At 40.3% G+C, this 14884-nt stretch overlaps 1 protein-coding gene across 2 annotated transcripts in view; it reads left to right on the top strand.

The window, feature by feature from the left end:
• Positions 1–2903: 2903 nt before the first annotated feature.
• The window catches only part of Atp13a4 (ATPase 13A4), a 123859-nt gene continuing 111878 nt past the window's right edge, over positions 2904–14884 (top strand). The window contains exon 1 of one of the 2 annotated variants that reach the window (XM_063261243.1): positions 2904–3231. In XM_063261243.1, the coding sequence (XP_063117313.1) occupies positions 3169–3231 (63 nt within the window). In that variant the 5' untranslated portion in view covers positions 2904–3168. The remainder of the gene's footprint in view (positions 3232–14884) is intronic. The other variant, XM_013140753.3, reaches the window with a different exon arrangement.

The raw sequence follows: 14884 nt of genomic DNA, 5'->3' as shown, positions 1-14884 counted from the left end.
GCTCTAAAGGATATAACTGCATGTCTATTTAGGTGTATAAGACAGATAACCATATTACTGAGTTTTGTTGGATCATTGAACAGAACTGTTCGAAGTCTCACTGTCTGTCCACTTTATGTGCTTTAATTTTGTAACTTGAACAACTATTTCTAAGATGACAATATGTAATCTATTAACTAGTGATTTCCTACTGTTTATTTTTTCTGAAATTCTGTATAACTTGTACCCTTTTTCTGTTTTTTTTTTTCCTTTTTCTCCTTAAATAAAATTTAAAAAAAAGAAGATGTCTAGAGGGGAAATAGCTCGGTCAAATGGAATTTCTAGCTTGCATATTTTGGGGACTCTCCATATCAATTTCCACAGAGATTGTACCAATTTACATCCCCACCAACAGTGCAGTAGCTCTCCTCCCCTCCCCTCATGCCCCTGGGTACCACTGGTTACATTTGATTTCTTGAGACCATAATGTAGAGCCAAAGGAATCAGTCACATAAACTTAAGTATTGCATGGTTTCTCATATATGAGAAATGTTAATTATAAAGGGCGAGCAAAATAAAAGATAATAAGGAATAGGGAGGTAGTCTTTCTCAAACGGGCAGAGGACCCAGGGATGGCAGGAGGGAGGAGGGAGAGGGGACAAAGGGGAGGACTGAGGGACTGAGCAAGTGTGACGTACTCCACACATGGAACGTTAGCATTACGTGCTGCAAACGTGGACTCGAGAAAGGAAAAAGAGAAAAAGATACTGTTACAGCATCTGACTCCTTGGCTGGGGAGAGCTCGTGTGCAGTGTCTCCTTCAGGTCCTGCGAGCTGGCCGTAGCTCACAGTGGCGCTTGTGTTGCCAAGTGAACTCGGGATCCCAGCCAGAAGGCGACTGTGGAGAGGAGAATGCTGTCCTGCCGCTCACCCGCACTGGTGTAACTTTGCCTCTTCGCATACTAACGCGCGGAAGTCGAGATGAAGCTACTTTAGCTTATTTTATTTATTTATCTTTTTGAAACAAGGTCTCGCTATGCAGTTCAGGCTGGCCTTGAACCCACTTTGTAGCCCAGGCTGGCCTCCAACCTTTCTTCCTGGGTTCCCGAGTGCCGGGATTACAGGCATGTGCCACCATGCCCCACGCAAGAGATGAAGTTTTAAAATCAGCCCGTTGTATTTTTACCCTGCTAAATATACTAAATGGGTATAAAATATTCATTTAATTTTTTAAGAGTAAAAATATTTATTGAAAGAAAGCGTCTGTCTGAGAGAGAGAGAGAGAGAGAGAGAGAGAGAGAGAGAGAGAGAGAGAGTCATGGTGGGGTGCCCTCATTTACTTTTTTGAGGCATAATTTTCCTTTAAAAATACATATCTTCGTTCCACAAAATCCACTATTTTAAGGTTTTCAATTCAGTGACTTCTATTATATTCACAAAGTTGCAAAAGCTACTACTAATCCCAGATCATCATCCCTTTCCCCGTAAAAAGAAATGTCATGTTCCTCCAGTCTTGACCTTGGGATAAATGTTATTGTTATTTTTATTATTTGGTTAAATTGTGCTTGAATTTTTGTAAACTCATAGAAATATATGCATTATACTAACATACCACAATGAGTTTGCTTAGCTTACAATTTGTGTGTTTATCTTACTCATCTTACCATTTGCTCAAGATTTTAAACACACATGTATACACGCATGTGCGTACTTGTGTCAGGTTGCAGATATTGGGGCCAATATTCATTCTTAGCTTGAAGGATAACAAGTAGAGACTAAAAGTAAAATAAGTCTTGGTCACTGAACAATTGCTATTTCCCAAGCACTGGACCTCAAAACGCAGTTTCAGGAGGAAAGTTATTATCTTGGCCCTTATTTTATGCATGATGAAGCAGAGGTGTATGGAGTTCGTGTAACTTAGCTAGAGCTCAACATGGCATAGCTCCTGGCTAATAAAGGTCAAATGTGAACCTAAGCTCTCCAAATTCAGAGCACATCTCAGCCTTAACCACTTTACCACCTGCTGTTAGACTGCACATACAGTCTCACGGTCTCCCTTGCTCAGCCCTCACAAGCCTCTCATTCCATTCCCTCCACTTCGCTGCCAGGTGTTACCAGGTTACGAGCACCGAATCCTGTTTTTAAATGATCACACCAAGACCAGCACAGTGGAGTAGCTGAAATCCAGGTTTATTCAAGAGCCAATGTTGTTCTGTGCTTCCCTATACCATATCAGGACTTCTGGCATTATCTTAGATCTATACTTCAGCTCTAAGAACAAAAACCGCCATCTGTCATACGGTTATATGTTAGACTCCCTCAAAGGTGGTAAATACAACTTGGCTTATTCATGTGGTCGCTGTGCTCGATTTTCACTGAATAATTTGGGAATACATCTAAAAGTTAGTCTTTTTGTGCAGTCATTTGGACACTTTATTTCTAAAAACCTTTAAGAGGTTTAATGATCAACATTTGAAAGAAAGAGGACTACGTAGACTAGCTTGCTTATACCTCTACTTTTCCCATGCACTCCAAAAAAGTCAACTAAATCCCAAGTACATGTTAGGTAGAACGTTTTCTGTGTGCACAAAGAAATGCGATTACAAGTATCTTTGGAAGAGGATTAGGAGTAATTTGTACCTGTGCAAACACAATGAATGAGGGAACTATTAAAAACCTATGGGCTTGGGCTTTCATGAAGCAAATTAAATCTGCAGCTCTGCTAGTCTCCCCCATGCCCCAGTTCCACAGCTCCTGGGAATAAAGCAGCGACCTGGGAGTTCTTGCACTGGCTCCTCGGAAGGGTTCTGCCAACTCTGCATTGTCCTGCTGGATTTGCAGTCAGATGTCTGAGGCTGGCAGACACTGGGCAGGCAGTGAGTGCTCTCGCTGTAAGTTGGCCACAAAAAGATTGGCATGGGAGCAGCCTCCTTTGAGGCAGCTGCTCTGCGAGTGTGGTAAGCAAGGAACAGCCAGAAATTCCTCCTAGCCGGGGTGACTCGTGGGAGGAGTTTAGTCTGCTAAGTATTGTCATTTGCTGAGAGAAGGTGTGTGCTCAGGAAGGAATGTAACCTGGAGGATCATTAACCCTTTTAGCCAGTTGGGCACAGCAGTCACGGTGGCTGTGCAAGTTCGTCCTAGAAGTGTCTGCTCAGGAGGGTCAGGGAGGAAGAGTGGCATCACTTTTTCATGGGGGACAACTGTGGGAAGGAGCAGAAGGCGGTGCTCAATGAAGGACAAGAAAATGAGATGGTAAGATTCCAACTCCATTCCCCTCTTTCCACTCCCTCTCGACGACAGACAGACCGACCGACAGAGACAGACAGACAGACAGACAGACACACACACACACACACACATAGGCTCACTGATACACACACACACACACACACACACACACACACACACACACACACATTTCTCTATACTCTGGCTCTGGGATGTCATGAGATAAGGGGTTAACGTCCAAGAAATCTTTCTGTCCCACAAACGCAACCTCTGACAGCAGACATTTGTGAGAATGAACATATTGTATTCATTTTTATCAAGAATGATTTCTGTTTCAATAAAACCAACAGGGAGAGAAGCCCCGTGCCACGTGATAATTCCTTTCTGAGCCTTGTCAGTGCAGCAGGTTTGTGCGAGGCTTGCAGTCATGCTCAGCGGTCCCGAATGTGCGGAGCAGGGCTCCCTGATAGAAAGAAGAAAACATCAGTAGGGACACAGCAGGGGCTGGATCTTTGACCTTCTCCTCGCCTACCATGTCTTGTCTGCCAAGACTGCTGGACAGGGAAGGCATATAGAATATTAACAATTATCAGCCTACACATAGTCCTTTTTACTTCTTGAGTTTTACTTGTAGCCCCCTCGTTACATAGTTTGGTTACAGCAAACTTTCTGGAGTTTGTTTTGTCTTTTATTTTAAATGTGTACTCATCTTGGAAAGTGTAAGGAAATCAAAGATGACTCTTATGTTCTTGGTGAATTTAAAGTTATATTTCTCAATTACAATGTAATCAAGAGAGAGTCAGAAATGTGCACTTCTTTTAATAAGGTCTTTCGGCTAATTGTGTAAGCATAATCTTTTATGCTGGTAATGATGTAATTAAAATGTTAAGAAGTGATGCTTTCATTTTATAATAGCATTTTTTATCTCTCTGGAATTAATATACAAATAGCAAACCCAAAAGATATTTACTTAAAATGTTTTCTCGGTTAATTGCTTGAGCCCTGCCTATTAAATTCTTTGTTCTAAAACTGGTCTTTCAAGTTTAATCTGCTTACCTGTTCCTATAGCAACAACATTTTTTTTAGATCTTCAAGAATAGTTTCATCTATCAAAGCTGAAAAAAATTATAAAGAAATACAAGGCACTGTAACTCAGATAGCTTTCTTAACCATGTCCTGACTTCTTTGGGGCTTGATTGTCAAGTGACAGTTTCTTCTCTCCCCTACACATATATCTCCAGAAATGACTTTCTGGTCTCATGTTGGAGAAAGTCTCATTTTTCTGAAGAGAAGTATACTCCATTACTCTTGATACCAAGTTGAAAATTCTATTCACATCTCGAACACTCGCACCAGACGGCGGGGGTTCCTTCTCCTATGATGGTGTGTTTTGTTCCCCTCTCTCATTTACAAACACATTCTTTTCCCATCTACTCATTTCTGTTCTTTGGCAATTTGTCTGGGAAGCATTATTAAGAATCATCCCTGAGTTCATCTCCGTTCCATAAAATATTCCTGGTTCTAGAGAAATTATTGCCTCTTCTCTTGCCTAAAGAAAGGTTCCCGACAAAGCCGTTTTCTCCACAGCACCAGGAACAACACAGGGTGTCAACCTAGTTTTGTGCGCATCTGGGGGCGCAGCTGGGGCTGGAACGCTGCAGGGAAGACACTGGGCTTGCTGCTGGCAAAAAGGTGACCGGTGGCTCAGTGAAGGTGTGGCATTACTGTGTGTTCATAGGTCCCCATCCTGTTCTGCTGGCCGAGATCTGGCCACTTGTTGATGCCATATCTGATGTTGTATCCTTTTTTCACTCATCCCTCTTTCCCTCATCTAAGCAGTAAACTTCAAAAATTAGCAAGATGACATACATATGTTCCACACATTTTTATATCAAAAAATGTCAAGTAGGTGCTGTGATTCTCATTTTAAAGATGGGAAATAGCCAGGGATTTAGTTCAGTGGTATAAGCGCCTGCGAGGTCATGAGTTTGATCCAAGATACAAAAAAAAAAAAAAAAAAAAAAAAAAAAAAAAAAGGAAAGAGATGCCCAGGGAATTTGAAACAGCCAATACATCCAGGAGTTACAGTACTACATCGTTGGTTAGTTTCCCTTGGTAGCTCTGTGTGTCTGGACTTGGGCATAATCCATCGGTACCTAAGTTCTTCTGGGGTACATTGGATTCTTACTAGAACCCATTCCCTCTCTTAATAAAACAGCCACGGACGACATCTGATATTCCTAATGCAGGACATGTTCTGTAACGCATGACTTGCGTTTCCTGAATCAGTCTGACCCCTCTGACTTCCAGGATAATCCCTTTTAGGAAGCCAAAATCATGTAGAAATATGTCACACCCGTGTTTGCAGTTTCTTACCTTATAAACACCCTGTTTGGAGATTTGCAAAAGTGATTTCTCTAGTGATAGAAATGTCATCTGATTTCAAGAGAAAGCAGCATTCTGGAGTTCAGTTCTGATGCTAAGAAAGAACAGGAATACTTAGTGGCCCAGGGACAGTGGGGTAATTTGCTATTCTACAATAAAGAGAACGAGAACAAAAGAACTATGCTAGGTGACAGTTCATGTTGCTCAGTGAAAAATGAAGCAGGAATGAAAGGAAGAAAGAATTTGTTGTTAGGACAAGGACGGGAGGGGGAGAAAGTGACCTCACGAAAGGTTCATCTGATTGCTTCTTCCTACAGGCTCCAACAGGAGATCCTCAGAGAGCACTGCGGCCCAGCAGAGGCTGGGCCTTTGGGGGTCTCAGGCAGGTCACTGGCCTGCTTTAGCCTCAGTTTTATTACCTGTAAAATAGGAGTGGTTCTTGTGACCCTGTCTGTCTCAGAGGGCTCTAAGGAGGATTAGTTGAGAACATCTACAGGGAAGTATTTTGAGAAATTAATAATTTCAGAGTGTGAGCTGCTCTTGTCTAAACAAAGGTGGGTGGAGTCAGGGCCTCCCCAATTAAGGAAATAAATGAGTTCAAGCACACGTAAGATGAGATCATCTCTTTTAATTAGGTAATGATTAGAGAACATATATTCATTTGTTTTCTATAGGGACTCTACGGACAGGTACTGAGTTTCCTTGTACCACCCGCCCTGTGGCACTCACTTTGAGAAAACACCTATTTGACATCCCATTCTTTTAGTTGTAAAGCATGTGATGAACTCAAACCCCTTTGAGTTCTGATACTATCTACATCTATTTTGAAAGGACTTAGAGACATTTGTGTTCATTTCCTTATACCATGATCAAACAAAGATATCATGGTTTAGTTTGACCCAAACATTGCTCACACTAATGAATTATAATCTTCCTGGTGTCTGATTATAAAGACAACATAGCTTTTTTGTTTTTAAATGCTGAAATGACAAATAAGGGTCTAAAGAGTGAAGTAAGTATAATTCATGAGTTTAGATATGATAATATCATATTAGTGATTCTTCCCTACTTATAAAAATATATACACAAAATTCACCACTTTCTGATGATTTTACTACAGTTCAATATTATCTATACTCTTCAAATTTTATTTGTTGTATCCATTATGGAAATCCTATCTAATGCTGTGCAACTGCACTTCTTTCTCCAATTCCCTATATAGTGATTCCTTATTAAACTCTATTAGTAGCTTAAAATGTAGTATTTATTCCATGGAAATCTGCAAATTCTACCATAGGAATTCCAGTCTGCTCTGTTTAAAGCCAGGTATTAAATACCAGGGGTTTTCAAAACACATGATGAATGTTTAAATTAAATTTTTTATTATAATAAAACATTTATTACTGTAAAAGGCACATTTTCCCAAGTCCTCCTCTTTTATGAGTGTTTTTATGAGATATGAAGCTTAGGAATCTCTCCCTTGTAGCAGTGGCAAGCAAGAAACTATTGAGGCGGAAATTTCAATCGGTATTAGGGTGGAGGTAAACCGTGAGGTAAATTGCATTCATTTAGTGCAATTTGTTGAAATGCAAGGAAATTACAGTGAAGCATACTTTTCACACCCAATATTTGGAAATAAGGAGAAAAAGATTATTTTCAGGGAGTTAAACTTTTAAAAATGGAAGTCATTTAAAAATTTCAAATACTTCATGAAGCCTGTAGAGAAATGCAAAATTATCTTCAGGACACTAAATGACTCCCAGGCCAGCAAGACTTATAATTTCATTGAATGAATTAATTTGTGCAAGGAAGGTTCATAGAGGTCAGGATGAGAAGATTCCAGAGCCTGCTTCAAGCACTGTGTTGCCTTTGACTCCACAGGCAGGACAGCTCCGCCTGAGCCCGTGTTGCTGGAGAGGGGTGCATTCTTAATTCCAACCCACACCCAGGGGTGATGGAAACATAAATGCATATTCAAATTTTTAAAATTTGTTACAGTAAAGAACACTGCCACCAGTGCCCCTCAAGATATTCCCAGGCATTTGAAAAACACAGCTGTGTGTCCTTACGCATTTTATTCACCGGGCCTGGCACCGTGTGACTCCTGGCTCTGCTCCAAAGTCAAAATGATCATGAACGGTAAACATTTTAAGTAGATGCAGGACACTCAGGCCTCCAAGAAAGCACAACTAAGGACACTCAGGAAAAAGAACTTCCAGAACCACTTCACACAGAGGCAAGAACAATGGGATAAGTGTGTTCAAAAGTGAGGGAGAGAATTTTGAGGGGAATTCATGGGAATGCATCTTTTACTGTAATAAAAATTTAAATTTCAACATTCCTTGTATTTTTTAATTGCATGTTGTGTTTACCAGAGCACTGAGTATATTATTTCCTTATAACTGCTTTTTTTACGTATCATATGTGCCTAATACGATTTGGATATTACCTATTTGCATTATAAATCATGACAAAGTAAATTAAAATGAGTCATAGTCTAAAGAGATGCATATACATACTCACAAATATTTGCTTACAAAAGTTTTTTAAGACAGGGTCTCACTCTGTTGCTCAGGCTAGTTCTGAACTTCTGAGCTCAAGTGATTTTCCTGTCTCTGATTTCAAGTAGCTTGAAATATAGTGCAAGCCACTGTGGCCAGTAGCAAACATATATTTTAAACGAAATTATTCATCTCTACTCTTTAGTTTGAAGGCTGTCATTTTCCTTACACCTAGAATGCACAGTGACATTTTTTCTTTTGATAATAATAGTGCCACATAATTATTGCAACATATTTGGATAAATTGTGCTGTATGAACTCTTCCATATTGGATATTGATGTTATTTTTCATTTTGTTTTGGCTGGGCACAACTTTGTAGGTGTATTTTTATATGTCAGGTTATTTCCTCAAGCTAAAGTCATAGAAATAACACTCCTACATTAAAGGTAATATCCATTTTAAATTTTGATTGATAAATTATACTCAATTGCTCTCCACCAGGTTGTGATTTGTTATTAACAGTGTACTCTGAACAGTGATATTTTTCTGAGATACTTTCTCCTTCAGACTTGCCCGCATTGAACGTTGTCAGTATTTTGAACTTTGGCTCATCTAGTATGTGAAGATGATATTTTATGGCTGTATTCTTTTTGCATTTTCTTGATTTGAGGTTAGAAATGCCTTTCTATGCTTATTTGACATTTATAAATTTTTAAAAACTAGAACCTCTTTAATTTTGATCCTAATGTGATACCAACTAACATTATGCTAAATATTTAATTGAACATTTGCATGTTTTTAAAAAATAGAGTGGGGTTGATTTTATCTTATTTTAGCACCACACATACTGGAAACAAGCAGATGATACCAAAATAGGATGTATTGTATTTGAGTGTGTATGGAAATAAAAAAGGAGGAAACAATATGTCTAGGGCTGTACCAGTAAATATGTAACATAATTAACTATGTCAACAACCTGCAACTAAAATCTATTGAATATGGAAAGCAAGACAGTCTTTTTGAACTTCCGGGTCATTCCTGAGAACCTAGCCAGGCATAAGTGCTGCAGTGGCAGCGATGTGACAGCTGGTCGTGTAGGGTCTGGGCCCCATGGGAAGCCCCGTCGTGCTGGTGGTCATCAGCACGAGGAGGGGAAATTTGCTCCCATCCGTTATTTGGCTCATTTTGGTGGCCGATGTTTGTCTTTTCTTCTCTGACACCCGGGAGGAGAGCAGAAGCACCTCCCCCTCCTTGTGGTCACTTACTTATTCTGCTCCATGAGCTCCTCCAAGTTGAGCTGGTTGCCAGTGTTAACTGGCGAACCTACAGGCCTCATACTGGAGGAATTGTGTTCGGGCTGAGACATTTTGTCAGCTCAAATGTTCAGGAAGCCGGGCCACTGGCCAAGTCTGATGTCTTTATTCTTCATTCACGCTGGAAAACTCCATGCAGTCAACTCATCTTGGATATGAGCTCTTGATGAGTGAGATTTCATTGCTCCTGGAGGACAGGGACCCTGCAGTTCACTGTCCTGTGGCTTCGCCTTGCATGGGGAGCTGTGTATTCCCACTACCCTTGGATTTAAGCTAGGTGCCTGGCACAAACCCGAGGGCGTATTGGGCAGTGATTGTAAACGCCATTAACCTGCAATTTCCCATTCTGAGAAGAACAGGGAAGCAGCAGACCTCAAAAAGAGAACTGGTTTGAGTCATTTAAAGGCAAAGCCAGGAAAGTTTTGGATTGTTTATTTGGAATGATCAGTAATATCACAAGTTTGTCAATTGATGTTTCTTCCCCCAAGGATAAACAAAGCTTATTCTTTGGAGTTAATTAACTGTGCTGCACTATTTTTTGTATGAGACACTGTATTTTATCCTTTTATTCATTCATTTATGACTTCAACAAATATTTAAGAAAGCACTGCTCTATGCTGGGAGTCCTCTGGGCTGACCAAAGAGGTTTTCGAATGAATAACAAACAGTTTCTGTTTTCAAGGAGTTCACAGTTGAGTGGGCAAGACCAAGTACAGACTGTGTGTGGACCAGTGCAAAATGAAAATGAGGTGACCCTTGTTCTTCAGCAGTTATGAAGAATTTCAGGGTGGTGATAGCAGTGCATTAAAGCAAGGGGACTTTTGAGCTTGGGTCCTTGCATGACATCCACTGTGAAGATGTGACATATTAGGTGTCCTTGTAGAAGCTGTGTATTAAGAGCCATGGGACATGGAATAAGGAACAACTCAGTTCAAACGAACTTCCAGGGAAAATGATGGCATTTAACTTCTCCACTGGGGTAGATGAGATTGTAAGAGACTTTTATGTAAGACATCCTATGAAGTGTAAGTTTTATGCTTTTTAATGATTCCTAAACATTAGCCTATGAAGTAACTGTACTATAACCAGTTGGGAAATATGTAAAAATAGATTCTTAGGCTTTATTCTAGATATAGTGGATTAAAATCTTTGAAGGTAGAGCTGGACTTAATCAGGAAGGCTGACAGAAGGTGGGGCCACAAGAGACTGGAAACAGGGAATGATTTGGTAGGATCTCCCTCTCTGAGGCTTGGGGATGAGGGAGGCTGGTCAGTGGAGGCTGGTGAAGAGATGTTTGAAATAGTCCTGATGGGAGGACCAGAAGTGAAGTACAGTCTTGTCAGAAAGGATGATGAATAGAGAAAGGATTTTAGAGACACTTAGAATTGCAAAGACTTCATAATCCATAGATACACGGGTGACAAAGAAGGAGTGAACAAGATGAGCAGTACTCAGGGTGCCGCTAGGGTTCCTCACTTGTTGATAGGAGGAAGATGCCGCCACTATTTAATGCCTTGAGGAAAAGCAGGAACAAGTTTGCATCATAAAATTTTTAGCATCTATTTTCATTTTGATTTGGGGCAAGTCTGGACCAAGAACGTCTGACCTAGTAATTCACTTAATCCTCTCAGCAACTCGGTGAGAAGTTGTTATCTGTTTTTTCTAGTTAGAAAAATGGAAGCACAGAGTTGTTCAGTGACATATCCAGGTTCACTTGGTTAGGTAAACGGCAGTGCATGGCTTAGGTTCCTGCCTTAAATAATCGCTTACTGCCTCTTTGTTTTGAAAAATTCTGGAAGTGTTCTTTGACTTGTTAATAGTAAGAAAAAAATCAGCCCAGTATAGTTGAAAGAAATAACTGCAGGCTGGAGATCAGGACTGTAGCTGCTGGACCGGCTTTTTATTTAATCTTAAAGCAAATCACGGCCACCTCCCTGGCTTTGCCTTACTTACTTACAAGGTAGAGATAATAACGCTTCACTGCAGCAATGCAGATGATTTCCTGAAGGTTTTTTTCCAGCACACACACACACACACACACACACGATTAAAAAATTTTCAAGCAGCCAAACGAAACCACCGTGTCACTTTTTATATGCAATATATTAACTAGTGTTAATTTCCTACTGTTTTTGAAATTCTGTGTCATTTTTACCCCTTTTTATATTTTGTTTTTTAAAATAAAAAATTTAAAAATTTAAGTGACACTGTTGATTTTTTGCCAAGGTGCTGTGCATTTTTATAGTCAAGGAAAGGAAAACATCTCTTTATGGTAAGCAGGAATCAGAAATTTATGGCAATTGCCTTATGAATTACTCACAAGTAGGGAATAAAGAGTATTGATCAGTGATTAACCATATGTGAAATGGGGACTGGAAAGTGCTGGGAGTTGATGTGTGTTACTGACAGTGAGCAAGGACTATTGGTCAGTGATTACCAAATGCTGAAACTTACAGGGTCTTCAGATGTATAAAACACAACACATGGTCTTGGCCTTCAAAGGGATTGGTGATTGGTGACTGTCCAGAGGAGATTCATTCCTGGGCTCCAGTTTCAAGGATTAGTGAAGACTAACCACAGAGCACCATCCACCAACCTGACCCACAGCTCACTCTGATGGCCCACAATTGAAGCTCTGATAAGTGGCCTGAAGCCATAGCTTGGGTACAACCTAAAGGCAGCTTTTGGGACACAGACTCCTCCATTCTACCCTAGACACAGGCTGCTCTTATGAACAGTGAACTTAGGTATGTCTCACATGCTCCATCAGAACAAGAACAGTGAGGGGAGCCCCCCCCCCCCCGGCCTGCTTGATTTCCAGAGAAGCGTCACTTCCACAGCCAAGATTCTTCCAACTTCAGCAGGTCCCACAGCAGCGTGAGTGAGCCTGCAGCCATGTTAGCATTTCCTAAATCTATTAGTTTATTTATTTATTTTTTTCTTTTGAGACTCCTGGCTGTAAGGTTTTGAAACTCTGGTATTCAAGCCTTAGAATCAATACAGAGGAGATGATGCAGTTAGGAACAGTCTATGCTCTGATGCCAACTTCAAAACCGAAGTATTCAAGAATTGAGTTTGCGCAGGTAGAAAATATAAATCTAAGTGACAAGTGAGGTTGCTTTTGATGGCACAGATTTACTTCACTTTTGCTCCTCTTCAACTTGAAAATGCCAAGAATCCTAAGGACTTTGCAGATTGGAGGGAAGACCTGGGTAGCTTTTGCCTTAGCCAGTTCTGAGAGACATTTTCATTTTCTGTTTTCTCTGACCATCAGAATGTTCTCCTCTTGCTTACTTTTTCCCAGAACACACCATGTGCATTTTTGTTTGTTTGCTTGTTTCATTGTGTTGCTCAGGCTATTCTGAGACTCCTGGGCTCAAGTGATCCTCCCGCCTCAGCCTCCTGAACGCAGGGACTGTCCGTGTCTGCTGTCATACTTGGTTCTGTAATTACTTCACTCTGATGAGGGTTTTCTCATCCCTCAAACCCTTCTCAATCTGATTCCCTGCACTAAGCCACCAGGGAAGACTGTGGTTACACCTCTTCCTTATCTGATCTAGCCTTGAAATCCTAGTTTTGAGAGTTTTTTCCACTAGGGTTTATATAAGAGGCAGGTGTTTATTTTTCTCTCACAATATATTATGAATTATTATCAGGGGAGATGGTGTCTTATTTTGTGTCTGTACCGTATTATGTCACGCTGAATTTACTTGATGGATCTGATAAGGTGAGTTGAAGATATTTGTGTGTGTATATTTTAAAAGTTTCTTTTTCTGAATTTCAGCTGGGTTAATTTCAATTTTATCAAAGCAGGCACTGAGAAACTACATAATAGGTTCAGATCTGGCATTTAAGATACAGCAAAAACATAACAGTAATCCTGGTAGCTTGACTCCAAAGCTCTTGCTTTCATCATCTATTAAAAATATACTGTCTTTATGCCTTTGATGTAGACTGTTTTTACTGAGATCATTGATATATAACCCTTGTCAGTTTAGCAGGGAATTTTGAGCTCATGCAAAACAAGACTTTTCCTGGCCTATTTTTCAGAGACAGAAATGGACAGAGGTGCTGGGATCAGATCCCTGGACACTTTTTTTTTTTGTCTTTTTCTTTTTTCATCGGTACCAGGGATCGAACTCACAACTGCCTGCTTGCAAGGCAGGCGCTTATGCTACTGAGCTAAATCCCCAGCACCTCACTTTTTTAAGTTTTAGCAATCTTTTCAAAACTGCACCATAGAGTGTTTTTCTTGATGCTCCTCCTGGCCTACTGCACAGTCCGCGGCTGAGGTAGAGTGAGAGAAGGTTATTCATTCCAGAATTGGTCTTAGGCAGTCTGTTGGCATCTGGGTTGCAGGAATAAAGGGGATTTGTTAACTAAGGATAGAAATATTCATTCCTTAGGGCGCCCATGCCTGTCTTTTTCTTGTGTACTTTTAGCTATAGCTTGGGCCTTGTTTTAATGTAGAATCCTGTTTTCACGATTAGTGGTGGAGCATTTTTGCCTTTGTCCTTTCCCAGCATCCATGGATTTTTAGGTCTGCCCTGAGCTTCCTGCTTGGAAGGAACTGAACTTCATCAGTGGCTGCCTCACTGCAGCAGCTCAGATCGGTGCAGAGAAGCCACCAGGGACATGAGAATGTCAGTTGGTGTCATTAGTTGTCTCCCTCACACTGCCAAGGAAATCTCTCCCTGATGTCCTCCGCCAGCCCAGGCTTTCTCTCAAGCACCTATCTGTGCCTGTGGAGAAGGGATTCTGAATGAATGGGAACTCATTTTGAGTTGGAAAACCTAAGCTATTTATAAACTTTCTCTTTTGCCCCCACTGGGCCTTTGTGAATTTGTTAAAACTTCAGCTGACTTCTTCTTGTCTGCGTGTATGACACTCATTACTTTCTTCTGTGATCAACAAAAGATTAAAAAAAAAAAAGCATTGTTTTACCTTTTCTCTTTTGGAAGGATTTTCCTTCCTTCTTTGGAATGTGGGTTATTTGATTGACTCAAAACATTAGCTATCTGATGGGCTGAAGAAGTTTTACAATTTTGTGGGTGATATGTTTTTCATTTTCTTGGTGGTTAGGGTAAGGATGAAGTTCTTTGTAACATTCTATATTTAGAAGCAAAAGCCCACAAGAGAAATTTTTGAAAATTTGACACATCGTGTGTTAACCACTATCCTTATCAGTTGGTAATACTGGCTATCAAAAGAGTTAATGAGATTAATTTGGCAAGACTAGTTTAGTGATGCTTATACTCTTGGTAATTTCTGTATTATTTTTGTATGTGTGTGCCTTGGGTCTATTACACATGCTATGGATTTTCTACAGGAATTTATGTTAAATTAAAAAAGTTGTCTAACTGGCATGATGCCATTTTATCGCTCGCTTAACGTGGAAACACTTCAGCTGTTAAACAGGCAAAAATCAGGCTGTGGATTTTGTTCCTATATTTGGTGGCTACGTAAGTCACATGATT

This window comes from Cavia porcellus, unplaced genomic scaffold (genome assembly GCF_034190915.1).
Source record: "Cavia porcellus strain 051 isolate PalLab524CR breed Dunkin Hartley unplaced genomic scaffold, mCavPor4.1 scaffold_14, whole genome shotgun sequence".
In the NCBI taxonomy this organism is placed as follows: Eukaryota; Metazoa; Chordata; class Mammalia; order Rodentia; family Caviidae; genus Cavia; species Cavia porcellus.
This window is presented reverse-complemented; position numbering and strand designations above follow the sequence as displayed.